Source organism: Coenobita brevimanus, chromosome 41, assembly GCF_032717465.1.
Source record: "Coenobita brevimanus isolate Jiangsu-jjx chromosome 41, ASM3271746v2, whole genome shotgun sequence".
NCBI classification, from domain to species: Eukaryota; Metazoa; Arthropoda; class Malacostraca; order Decapoda; family Coenobitidae; genus Coenobita; species Coenobita brevimanus.
In genome coordinates, this window is record NC_136994.1 from 19,955,657 (window position 1) to 19,969,187 (window position 13,531).

The 13,531-nt window shown below is 44.1% G+C and overlaps 1 protein-coding gene across 1 annotated transcript in view; it reads left to right on the top strand.

Moving 5' to 3' along the window:
• Window positions 1-11,621, top strand: part of Sur (Sulfonylurea receptor) — a 29,940-nt gene extending 18,319 nt beyond the window's left edge. Inside the window, exons 22-30 of the mRNA XM_080270636.1 lie at window positions 148-369; window positions 760-917; window positions 4,348-4,543; window positions 5,070-5,466; window positions 5,949-6,139; window positions 6,901-7,088; window positions 7,580-7,683; window positions 8,272-8,474; window positions 8,842-11,621. Of these exons, the coding sequence (XP_080126762.1) occupies window positions 148-369; window positions 760-917; window positions 4,348-4,543; window positions 5,070-5,466; window positions 5,949-6,139; window positions 6,901-7,088; window positions 7,580-7,683; window positions 8,272-8,474; window positions 8,842-8,994 (1,812 nt within the window). The 3' untranslated portion in view covers window positions 8,995-11,621. The remainder of the gene's footprint in view (window positions 1-147; window positions 370-759; window positions 918-4,347; window positions 4,544-5,069; window positions 5,467-5,948; window positions 6,140-6,900; window positions 7,089-7,579; window positions 7,684-8,271; window positions 8,475-8,841) is intronic.
• The last annotated feature ends 1,910 nt before the right edge of the window (window positions 11,622-13,531 follow it).

A 13,531-nucleotide genomic window follows, 5' to 3' on the forward strand; every position in this document is an offset into this window, starting at 1 on the left:
TCCTTCCCTATCATCCATATCTTTGTGTACAGCAATCCATCCTTCCTTCCCTCCCTCCCTCCTTTCCTCCCTCCCTCCCCCCCTCCCTCCCTCCTTCCTTCTATCCATCCATCTATTTATCCACCCATCCTGTCTTTTTCCTTCCAGATGCAGACCTACTACATACCCTACCTACTGCTGTCTGCCCTATCCGTTGGCCTATCCCTATTCACCAATGTACTGGGCCAGGAAGCGGCTAGTAGGGGCCGGCGGAAGCTCCACAAACGGATGCTGGAGGCCGTCATCCGCTGTCCCATCCGTTTCTTTGATGCCACTCCGACTGGGCGGGTTATGAATAGATTTACCACCGATACTGCTATGGTTGATAAGGTGAGTGGATTGATAGATAGGTAGTAGATAGATGAACAGGTAGATAGATAGATGGCTGGATGGAAGGATAGGTAGATATATAATCTTATCACTGATACTGCTATGGCTGATAAGGTGGATGAATAGATAAATAACATGAGAGATATAGAGACTTAAGTAAATAGATAGATAGATAGATAGATTTACCACTACTTTCTCTTATCAGTGGCAAGTCTCCCTCACCCTACCTTACACCCAGCCCTTCATGATCCTACTTCTCCCCTTCCTCACCCTTACCTCACCGTGTCATTCACCCAACCCTTTCTGATCCTGCCTAACCTTACTTCATCCGTGCCTTACCCTGCTTCACCCTGTCTCACCACTACCTCACTCCTCTTGCCTCACCCACAGGAACTAGCCCGAGCAGTCAGTCACCTTGTGTTTTTTGTACTGCTGGTGACGTCAGCGATTGTGGTCAACGCGGTCGTCACTCCGGCCTTCCTCGCTCCGGCCATACCCATCTGTGCTGCTTACTACTTTGTTCAGCGATACTACAGGGCTACATCAAGGTTAGTATGTCTCCCTTACTCTGCTTCCTTCTCTGTCTCCGTTTCCCTTCCCTGTTCCCACTCTTCCTTCTCTCCTTCCCACCAGCCATACCCATCTGTGCTGCATACTGTTTTGTTCGGCGATACGACAGGGCCATGTCAAAGTAAGAATCTCTCTCTCTTACTCTCTTTATTTCCATTTCTGTCTCCCTCTCTCTTTCCCACTCCTGCTCCCTCTCCCCACCAGCCATACCCACCTGTGCCGCATACTATTTCATTCAGCGATATTACAGAGCCAAATCATAGTTGATATCTCTCATACTCTCTTTATATACTTCTCTCTCCTTCACCCTTTCCTCCTCTCCTATTTCTCCTTCTTCTCTCCTCTCCACAGCACTACCCATCCCTGTCTCTTACTGTAATGGAGTCAATAAAAGCCTGCATTGCCCAGAAGCAAAGCGGGGATTCTCACTTTGGCTCATTGGTAATGTGCGCTGATTTGGAGTGTGAGGAGCTGAGATCAAATCTTGGTCAGACCAGTGATTAATTTGTCAAGTTTCATTGTGGTTACCATATTGGTTGGCAGTGGTGTGGGATGTGAGGTGAGGGTTGGAGGGCAATGATGTCATTGGTGAGCTGGCCACGTCCTAGTCCTTACATCCTGGGGATGAGCTGTTCGGTGTGGTCCACAGCGTCCCCAGTGGTGGCCTCCAATGCTACACTGCCATGTGTGCTCGAAACTCACTAACCTAATTACCCAGGGGAGAAAAGAGTAATGGAATGGGTTCTATAAAAGTCTGCGTAACCCAGAAGCAAAGTGGGGATCTTCTCTTTGACTCAGTGGCAATGTGCATGCATTTGGAGTGCAATGGCCAGAGACAGAATCTCAGCCAGACCAGTGGGATTAATCTGTGAAGTTTCATTTCGGTTATTACATTACAACTTCATTCAACATCACTACAGGGCCATGTCAAGGTTGTTGTCTCTCTCTGCCTCCATTTCCCTCCCTCTATTCATTTCCTCTCCCTCTTTCTCTTTCTCTTCCTCCTTTCTTTCACCTTTCTTTCTTGCACCACAACTACCCATCCTTTGTTCAGTGATTCTATGTGGCCATATCAAGGTCAGTATCTTTACATCTCTCTCTTTCTGTCTCTCATTTCTCTCTGTGTTCCTGTGCTTGTGTGTATGTGCATGTGTTTCTTTCTGTTTCACAGTTTCACTCATGTTTTCCTTGCATCATAACTGCCCATCTTTGCTGTTAATTACTTTGTTTAGCAATTCTGTGGATCATCGCCAAGATGTGTGTGAGTTTGTGTGTGTGTGTGTGTGTTCTTAATTGTTCTTACCTAATTGTATCTTTACAGGAATGAGTCAAGCTCATACTGCCCTGTGTTGTGAACCATTTTTATCATACATGCCTTTAAATTTATGATTTTGGCACACACTGTTTCATTCGGCAGTGCATTTCACTGATCACCTGCTCTATTTGGGAAACTGAATATCCTTACGTCTTTATCGCCTCTCTTTTTGTAGTTTTCTGCATTGGCCTCCTGATGTTGCGTCTCCATAGGTTATATACTCATTTACATCTCTTTTCTCTTTTCCTGTGATGCATTTATATAACATAATCATGTCTCCTCTTTTCCTTCCCTCCAGTAGTGTTGATAGGTTTTATTTTTCGAGTCTTTCTTCATAACTTAGATCCCTTAAACTTGGTACCCATCTTGTAGTGGTCCTCTGTACTTTTTCAATTTTATCTATGTTTTTTGAGCTGCGGATTCTACGCTACTGATTCATACTCCAGAGTTGGTCTGATGAATGATGTTATTATCTTTCTCAGCATGTCTTCATTTATATATGTGAATGCTACCCTTATATTAGCAAGCAGTGTGTACATATTCCTTACTTTTTCATTTATATGGTCAGCTGGTGATAGTCTGTTTTTGATAATCACTCCTAAATCCTTTTCCCTTTCTGATGTGTGTAGGGTTGAACATTCTAACTTATAGTCTGAGTGTGTGTGTGTGTGTGTGTGTGTGTGTATGTGTGTGTGTGTGTGTGTGTGTGTGTGTGTGTGTGTGTGTGTGTGTGTGTGTTTATGTGTACAGTACATACTGTCTGTTTCTAATATATTGTAACTATACCCTGAAGATGAAGTGTCTGAATTTATTGGTATGAGAAAACAAAAGTGATGATATCTAGTGCTGGAGGTGGTACTGTGAAAAAAGAGGGAGGGTGGCCATGTGCAATTTGCCACAAGGGTGTGACATGTAATTCCATCTTGTGCAGTGTTTGTGATGAGTGGGTACATAAGAGATGTAGTGGTATTAGAAGTAGACTGCGAGATAATGCTGATTTCATTTGTGTGGCGTGTTGGGGAGAGCATGTGGATATTGCCAGGCGTGAAAGGATTGAACTTGCTGGTGAGTCTCTTGTGTGTGTGGAAGAGTTTTGTTATTTGGGAGACATGTTGCGTGTTGGAGGTGGGGCAGGAGATAGCTCTGTGGCTAGAGAGGAGTGGTTGGAAGAAGTCCAGGGAGCTGTTGACTCTCCTGACATTAAGAGGGCTCTCCCTTCATGCTAAGGGATCTTTGTAGCGGCATGTGTCAGGAGAATAATGCTATATGGTAGCGAGACCTGGGCAGTAAAGGAAGAGGATATTCGCAGACTCAAACATATAGAAATGACAGTGATTAGGTGGATGTGCAGTGCTTTCTTGAGTGCAAGGCCTGGGGAGAGCTAGGTTTAAGACGGAAGAGTTGAGAGGTAGGATGGGACTGGAGTGTACTGGTGTTGTGATGAGGAGAGGTAGAGTGAGATGGTTTGGGCATGTGGAGAGGATGGGGGATGATAATTGAGTGCAGAGAGTGAGAAGTGTTAATTTTAGGGGTCGGGTAGCGAAAGGTCGACCAAAAAAGACCTAGGACGAGGTCATTGAGTGTGACCTCAGGGTTAAGGGACTAAATAGGAAAGCTGCCAGAGATTGAGCAGCAAGGAGAGCCACCATTAGGTGACCAAGGCTGATGCATGCAAGCATGTTGGAGCCCTCAAATATCAAAATGAAACGTGTTATGCTGGAGAGTCAAAGAAATCATGTGTTGAATGTCAGTTTTCACTGTGCCATATTTTATAATCTCAGTTGTCAGTTTCATCCATGTTTCAGAGAGTGAAGCGTCTGGACTCGGTGTCTCACTCACCAGTGTGGAGCCAGTGTTTAAAACAACTGTATGCTGTATGTCGTTATTCTTTATGCGTAGTACAGTACAGTACTCCTATCCACCAGTTTCTTTCGTTTTTCCAGGAGTCGAAGCAGCTGGACTCAGTTTCTTGCTCCCCAGTGTGAGTGAGAGCACGGGTGGTTGTATGTGACTATGATACTGGATTGAATAGTATGTTGCATCTTTTTATGGTATAAATGGTACTCACACTCATCAGTTTTTCCATGTCACAGGGAGTTGAAGCGACTGGACTCAGTGTCTCGCTCGCCAGTGTATAGCCATGTGAGTGAGAGTGTGGGTGGGTTAGTGGTTGTACGTGCCTATGACCATCAACATCGGTTCACCCAGGTGTTCCTTCATCGCCTCAACACAAACCTGGCTGCTTGTATCCTTCTTCAGGCAGGAAATCGCTGGCTGGGAATATGTCTGGTGGGTGACTTGGAAGTACTGTATACTGTTTATGATATATAGAATGATGTAGGATTTGCTGTTACCATGTCTATAAGCATCTTCAACTTTGTAATCTTCCCCTTCATTGTGGCACTGCATCTGAGGAAAGTGGCACTGTCCCACTCCAGTTGTGTAATATTTAACGTGTGATTGGCATCTCATGCTGAGTTATGGAGCTCTAAGGTCTGTCATAATGAAATGACTGCTGACTACTATCAATCTGTCTGTCAATAATTCAATCCATTTTTGCCCCATTAGGAGCATAGGAGCCTGGGGCTAGGCTACTTAGTCCTGATAAGGCAATGATGACCAGACTCACTTGCCCCTGAGTAGCATTATGTGAGCAATAATATCCAACAATCCCAAGGATTATAAACCCTTACAGGCTCAGTCCAGTTGCAGTGCCTTAACCCACTAAACCCCTTGGTATTACTGAGTAGCCTAGTGTATCAAATAATACATATTCTGTAATATGTGTTTATAACTCTTTTAATAATTCCCGCAGGACTACATTGGTGGGTTTATTGTGTTCTTCGCCACGGCTGCCACTCTCTTCGGCTCCACACTCATGATGGAGGCGGGAAGAGGAGGAGGAGGAGGAGGAGGAGGAGGAGGAGGAGGGGGAAGAGAGGAGGAAGGCACAGTAGAGAGAGGAGTGAGACTGACTCCTGCTATGGTTGGTCTGGCCATCAACTACACTCTCCTCGTTCCAGTCTATTTGAATTGGGTCGTTAGGTTCCTGGCTGATACTGAAATGTGTATGGGGGCAGTAGAGAGAATACAGCAGTATTCCAGCCTGCCCACGGAGGAGGAGGAGGAAGAGGAGCAGGAGGAAGAGGAGAGGAGGAGGAGGAGGAGGGGGAAAAGGTGCAATGGGACACTGAAGGAGGAAGATGAAGAAGGTGAGCGACATCAACTGCCTTTTGTATATGGGGTGATGGCAGAATTCTGGCAGCTTGAATGGTGAGTGAATGAGAGTGATATTTTCATTTAGGCAGACTTTGGTTTCTTTCTCATTGTCATTTTTTTTTAAAATCCTGCATCACCCCCATCCGTAGGTGAGAAAAGGTATTTGGATGATGATGAATAAAATTTTTTTATTTTTTTATTTTTTTTTTAAGGGTGTGTAAAGCAACATACTATTATTGTAATGGCAACTTTGTGGTGTTGGGTGTGTGATGATGCTAATTTTAGGTCAGGTTTGCGTCAAAAGCATATATATATATATATATAGATAGATAGATAGATAGATAGATAGATAGATACATCATATATTTATGTACTGTATATTCCAGTATATTTTATAGATAGATAAATATAGTTAGCTAGATAAATATATAGGTATATCTATATTTATAGATAGAAACAGATTTCTTTTTTCCAGTGTGTGTGGAGCAGTATCGTCGGCGTGGCAGCAGTGTGGTGCTAGGTGTGTGGCGTGGATGTTCCCATCTACCACCAGGATGGCCACTGGATGGTAGAGTGGATTTTAAAGCAGTCACACTCTCACACCATCCACTATCACTACCACCCGTACTAAATGACATCAGTTTCACCATTACAGCAGGAGAGAAGGTGAGATGTATACCACTTGTTTATGTTTGATTCTATTATGAGTATCATGCAAGAGGCAGACCGAAAAAGACCTGGGATGAGATCATAGATTGTGACCTCAGGGATAAGGGACTGAATATGGTGGCTGCCAGAGATCAAGAAGCGTGAATGGTTGCCATGAGGCAGCCAAGGCTGATGCATGCAAGCATGTTGGAGCCTTTATAAAGGATACGGTATAATACAATGCTGACTGTGTTTGTTGTTGCTTAACCCGGATCTGTCCGGGCATCTTACATGTGCAGTACAGTGTAGACACCGTGTAGGGGTCCCATGTCCCCATGTCATTGACAATGCTTCACCAGGGTCAAACCAGAGCTCTTCCCACAGTGAGATACAGGGGAATATGAGGAGGTATGGCTCCTGGGTGGATGCTGCATCTGCCCCACTCAGGGTGCACAGCATTACCACAAGTAGACTGTTCAATGCCTGCAGCATAGGGTGAAACTGGCAAGTGTGAAGGTACAAGAAGAGTGGATTATAGTTTATCATTAAACTATTTGCATTTGAGGGTGATTGTGAAGAACCATATTGTACTTGACATTTTGAATTCTGTTTATTTTGAGGTTCCCCATTTTCTTTGAGCATAACAGTTAGTGTACAGTGCAGCCACTGGTCTCCAGATTTGTGTTCAAGCACATGACCCTTACAATTGGCCATATCCAGTTGATGCACCTTAACCCACTAGGCCACCAGGGGATAACCACAGCAACCACAATCGTCAGGTGGGTATATGTGGCCGCAGTGGCAGTGGCAAGTCGTCTCTGCTACTCTCTTTGTCGCGTCTGGTGCCTCTGGTGTCGGGTTCAATCCTCATCGACGGCACAGATATCTCCACCCTGCCACTTCCCCACCTTAGGACTGCCCTGGCCGTTGTTCCGCAGGATGTTCATCTGTTCTCTGGCACGCTGAGGTGAGAGAGAGAGAGAGAGAATGTGTGTGTGTGTGTGTGTGTGTGTGTGTGTGGGACAGAGAGGGTGAGTGAATGTAGTTTATGTGAGAGTTTGTGAGACCTATAGAGATTACATATTTAACCTCTTGGCTGTGTATAGCGTTCCAGTAATGCTGATTGGTAGACCGTGTTGTCCATGTCAGAAGAGCCGCGTGCAGTAATGTGAACTTTCCAGCCATTTTTTGCACCTACTGCATGTTGATGCTTGATGAGTGGGTTGCGAATCGTCAGAGTAGAGCATAAACTTTGTCGAACTAAACTGTCATCATGTTTGGTTAGGTATAAATGGGTCAAAACACAGGATTTTAACACAATTTTTTTTAACTGCTTTTCCCGCACCACTGACCTAGGAAATGTTTAGGGCCGCTGCAGCCAGTGGGTCAAGAGAGAGAGAGAGAGAGAGAGAGAGAGAGAGAGAGAGACCTCATCTGTCTACAAATTTCTTTCTCCAGATTCAACTTGGATCCCACTGGGCGGGCAAGTGAGTCGGAGGTGTGGTCGGCCCTGGAGGTTGCTCAGTTACGCCCATTGGTGACATCATTAGCCTCGGGATTGGGTGGGTGACTGCAATTAAAGTAAGGCAGTTTCATCATCATCGTCGTCATTATCATCATTATCGTCATCATCATCATCGTCATTGCCATCATTATCATCATTGTATCATTATCATTGTCATTGTCGTTGTTATCATCATCACTATCATCATCATCATCATCATCATCAAGGGTTCAGATTTAAGAAGCGGCTGGAGGTTTATCTGCTGTGTAAAATGATTCTGGAATACTGTTTGGTATGTTGTTGTTGTTTTGGCTCCAGGCTGATCTGAATGTGAATCTGGTGGACTACAGGCTGAAACTGTCCTTCTCCTCTTGTCCACCATCCTTCTTTTGGGGGACAGGGATGGAGCTGAGGGACATATGTGTAGGAGATTTGGAATAGTTAGGTCCTCTCCTTATAAATATTCTGGACTTAAATAGCTTAGTTGTGGACAGAGTTAGGTTTGACTACAGAGAGGCAGGTTGATGAGGGTGGTTTAAGACTGAGCGTAGAACAGAGACAGGTGTGTGTGTGTGTGCAGATCACTGTGTCGACATCCTATGGTCATTTTAACACTCTCTGTCTCACTCTCTTTATCCCCCCACAGAGAGTCAAGTTGGTGAGGGTGGTGTTAGACTAAGTGCAGGTCAGAGACAGTTGGTGTGTGTGGCTCGAGCACTCCTTCTCACACGCAGTCCGGCCCTTTTACTCCTAGATGAAGCTTCCTCTGCCCTGGACCTACCCACACACACACGCCTCCACCACGCATTTAACGCACACCTGCCCAAAGCCACCGTTATCACTGTGGCTGTGAGTATGTTATGTTACAGTACATTAGCTTTAACGTGACAAAGATCCCTAACCCCACACACTCTTGCCTCTACCTTGCACCTAATGCCAACTTTCCCAACTACGTTAGTGTGTTTGGTTTAACTTGATAAAAATTCCTGACTCCTTTCAACTCAGTTGATGGCCAGGTGTAGTCATACTAGAGGCTTGATTTGACTAGTGCATTTACTCTAGCTTTACAAAGATCTCTAACTCCTTTCAGCTCAGTTGATGGCCATGTGTACAAGATTAGAGGTTTGGTTTGACTATAGTGTGTTTGTATTAATGTGGCTAAGATCCCAAGCATCTCTGATATGTTAGATGTCAGCTATCATTATCCTCCCTGCAGCACTCCATCAGCAGCCTGCTTGAGTATCCCCGTGTCCTGGTTTTGGAAAATGGGCATCTGGTGGAGGATGGACCACCACGTGAGCTGGCACAGAGGGAAAATGGGGTGTTTGCCAAGATGCTTGCAGATGATAAGGAAAACAGCAGTGTGTAGAAGATAATGTGTAACAAGAAATGGTAGCATGTGAGTTGGCACAAAGTGAAAATGGGGAAGTTGATAAAATGTATCCAGTAAAACAGCTGTAACACACAAGCTGGCACAGAAAGAAAATGGAGTGCTTGCCAGAATGCATGCTGATGATAAAGAAAACAGCAGTGTGTAGAAAATGATAAAGTGTAGAAAAAAATGACAGCATGTGAGTTGGCACAGAGAAAACATGGAAGCCGATAAAATGTATCCAGTAGGACAATATTAGTTGGCATAGAGAGAAAATGGAGTGTGTGTCAGGATGCTTGCTGATGATAAGGCAGACTGCAGTGTGTACAAGAGATAGGATGTTGAAATTGGTGACACTTGTGATGAAACATAATGGAGAACAACAGTTTTACCTGAATGAAATTTTTTGAGAAGTGGGGCTCCTTTGTATGGGCCATGCGAGGAGACACGGAGAGAAAAAAAGGTGTTTTCCTGAATGTTTGCTGATGACAAGAAAAACAGCAGTGTGTAGAATACGCTTACACCTGGTGGTCCAGTGGGTTAAGTTGCCCCAACCAGATGGAGCTCAAAAGGGATCACATACAAGGGATGGTTGGGTTTTATTAGTAACAGAATGCCATTCAGGGGTGGGTGAAGCTGGTCAGGATAACAGGAATGTACATATCAAGAGAGAGAGAGAGAGAGAGAGAGAGAGAGAGAGACGGAAGGTGGGGAGGGAGGATGAACTGGTATGGTCTAATGTGCGACACATTCTGTACGTGTGCTATGCCCCCGTCAGGCTCAGGCAGTTGTGAGACGGGACCAAGAGTCCAGTCAGTCGGCTCACATCGCTGGTGACAGTAAGGCCGGTTGCAGTGGTGGTCCTTCCATAAATCTTAGTTATCGCTATAAAGTGAGGTATGTTTAGAGAATATCTGTCTTAAGAATGCTCTACATTTCTGTAATGCTTTACATTGCTGTAATGCTTTACATTTCTGTAATAATATAACTGATGGACGATACTGACTTACCTTAGGCAGTACAGCCCTGCTCATCTACAACCACTTGAACTGAATGATTGTCATGTAGTTAAAAGTGGCTTGATATTCATGAAATAAATTTTGTATGGGTATGGTGGACCCGGGTGGAAGCTTCATTAGCTATGGAGTTTGATGAAGGAGAATCAGCAGGCAAGTCTAGCTCCAGGGGTGCTCCCAGGAAGAAAACTAAACATGCACAGAAATTCAATAAAACTTGGGAATCAGAGCCAGAATTTCAGGGATGGCTGAAGCCAAGCTCAAAAGGACACCTGTTTGCATATAGCACTTGCAATATTCATCTTTCTTTGAGTACAGGTAAAATGGAAATTAAAAATAACATTCAGCTGTTAAAAAAAAAAAAGGGAAAACTGTTGTGCAATGGTCAAACAATCATCTGTATTTGACATGCCTTCTGTGAATGGTAAAAAGAACATTGATGAATCAGTGCAGGAAAGTGAAATCAGACTGGCAGCAGTCATATGTGAGCATGATTTACCAATAAAAACTGTGGATCACATGTCAACACTAATCCAGGCAATAAGTCCAGACTCAGCCATTGCAAAACAATTAAAATGTGGATGAACAAAACTGACGTTCATTATAGATCACGGGACTGGTGAGGCAAGTTTTGATGTGTTGATAAAAGAGTTGCAAGAGTCAAAGTTTTCACTGATTGTACTGTAGATGAGTGTATTGATGTCTCGTACCAAACATTTATGTATGATTGTCCGAACCCGAATAGATGATCAAGTAATAATTGCTTTCTAGGGCTGATGATTCTGTTATGATTCTGTTATAAAATTTTTTGTTGATAACCATATCCCTCATAAAGAAAATTTGATAGGCTTTGGTGCTGATGCAGCAAATTCTGTGCTGGGGGCTCATAGTTCACTTGCAGCTTTGCTGAAGAAGGACATTCCAGGACTGTTTGTTATGAAGTGCATATGTCACTCTTTTGCTCTCTGTTCCTCATATGTGCAACTTTGCCTAGAGATATACAGTAGCTAGAAGATCTGGCTCATGATGTGTTTTCATACTTCCAGTGTAGTCCAAAAGCACATAGGGATGCCAAAAGAATTTCAGTCTTTTGTCAGTGTCAGACCACATAAATTGCTTCATCCAAGCCAGACACGGTGGTTTTCATTACACATGGTTGTGTTCAGGATGCTTGAGCAATAGGACGCACTCAAGCTGTATTTCACGGGAGCTGTCGCCAGTTACAGACTCATGGCGTGTGAAAACATATTACAAAAAATAAATGAACCATTCATAAATTGTGTCTCCAGCTTCCAGATTTCGTTCTCCCTATCTTTAATTCTCTTAATTTACAAGTGCAGTCAAAAAGTTCACAGGTTCACAGATTGCATAAGTCAGTTTTGCAGTTCTTCAGAAGCTTGTTAAATTATTATCTGAAAGATGATTACCTTCAAAAGACACCCCTGAGCAATGTAGAATCTAAGGATCCTCATAACTTGAAGGAACTCCCTTCCATCTATCTGGGAGCTAAGGTAGGCATGTCACTCTTGCAGGAGCTAACACTTCCATCACAAGCTGTGCAGGTGTTTTGCCAACTCTGTCAAACATTCTTCATAACAGCAGCAACTCAGATATGCAAAAGATTCCCCTTTGGTGATGCAGCTTTCCAAAATTTAGAGGTACTGGATCCCCTTTGATTAGATAAATAGCATCACTTGCTCCATTAGTGACCTCATTTCCCTCCCTTGTTACCTCTCAGACTGCATACACACACACACACACACACACACACACACACACACACACACACACACACACACACACACACACACACACACACACACACACACACACTGCAATGGAGGAGGATGGAGCTGACACTGGAGAGGGAAGAAGTTGACACTGGCACAGGAAGAGGTTGGCACTGGCTCTGGTACAAGAAGAGGTTGGCACTGGCATTGGCAGAGGAAGAGGTTGGCAGTGGCACTGGCACAGGAAGAGGTTGACACTGTCACTGTCACAGGAAGAGGTTGGCACTGGAACTGGCACAGGAAGAGGTTGGCACTGGCACTGGCACAGGAAGAGGTTGGCAATGGTAAAGCAGGAGGATGACACTGGTAGGGGAAGAGGTTGGCACAGGAGGAAGACTGGGTTGGCAGTGTGGGAGGCAGTGGTTGCTACTGTAGTGCAAGTAAGATACTGGAGGCGCCATCTACCAGGCTTAAAATCTGTGGCCCAGGAGGACGAGCCTGGCATTGAAAACACAAAAGTGCAAATATCTCGAAAACGGTGCATTTTAGAGCAAAACTGAGCGACGGCGACGGTCGTTTTATCAACCTACCCCATTTTTTACTGCTCTATCCCGTGAGCTAGGTCTCATCACCATACCTTCACGGGGAAATGGGTAAAAATGGGTCACTTTTTAAAATTTGTCAATTTAGATAAAACCAAACGAAACATTTTGCCCAAAGTGAAACGGGTAATAGATGTGGGTTTTATCTAAAAATGGTATCCATAAATTTTCCTGTAAATACTGGGGTTCGATAGGTATAATAGGGAGAAGAAAAAAAAAAATAAAGCAGAACAATAAAGTCTACGGGTGGTTCAGTCCCCTTTCCAGACACGTTCTTCCAACTGACCTCGTTTCTTCATGGATTTTAACTGGAAACCCGAGATAGGAAATCTTGTGATAGAGGCACACCCCTTGTGGGTAAATAGGTAAATAGGTCTATTTGGTGAAGAGGCATTTTGAGGAAAAGAAAGCTATTATAATGAGATCAGGCTGGAAAAACTGGATTTGCCTTCCTTAGAAGAAAGGAGAGAGAGAGGGGTGGCATGATTGCAGTGTTCAGGGCCATGATGGGAGTAGATAAAATTGATAGAAAAGATCTATTTGTATGGGATGGGAGAGTAACAAGAGGACACGGAATGAAACTGAAGAAGCCAAGTTGCTTGAAGGATATCAAGAAATATAGTTTTCCTTATAGATGTGTAGACCTGTGGAATAGCCTGGGAACAGAGATCGTCCAGTCTAAAAACTTAAACTAGTTCAAAGCAAAATTTGACTTACTGAGAAACAGAGACGGGATCCCACAAGCGTAGCTCATTTCCTGTATATCACAACTAGGTAAACACACCCCCCCACCCCCCCACCCCCCCACACACAAGTATTCTATGACGGACCTTGCTAATGGGGATGTGTGTGTGTGTGTGTGTGTGTGTGTGACTGCGATGGTGTGGTGAGGTGTTGCCATGGTAACACAAACTCCCTGCACCAGCCAAGCTAACACCATGCGTATTGCCCACTGAGTCTAGCACTTTATATAAAACATCTTTGTACTCATATTTACTGCCAATATTGCCGTTTTTTCATCACAATATGGTAGAACATACTCGGACCTAATTTGTAAAAACGATCTATGAATATTAAAGTTTTCTGTGGCAAGAAATGAAGTGAAAAAGGTGTTTGGTGGTGGGGTGGAGTGGGTGTCTAGCGATGCATTGTGGTGAGACACACACACACACACACACACACACAC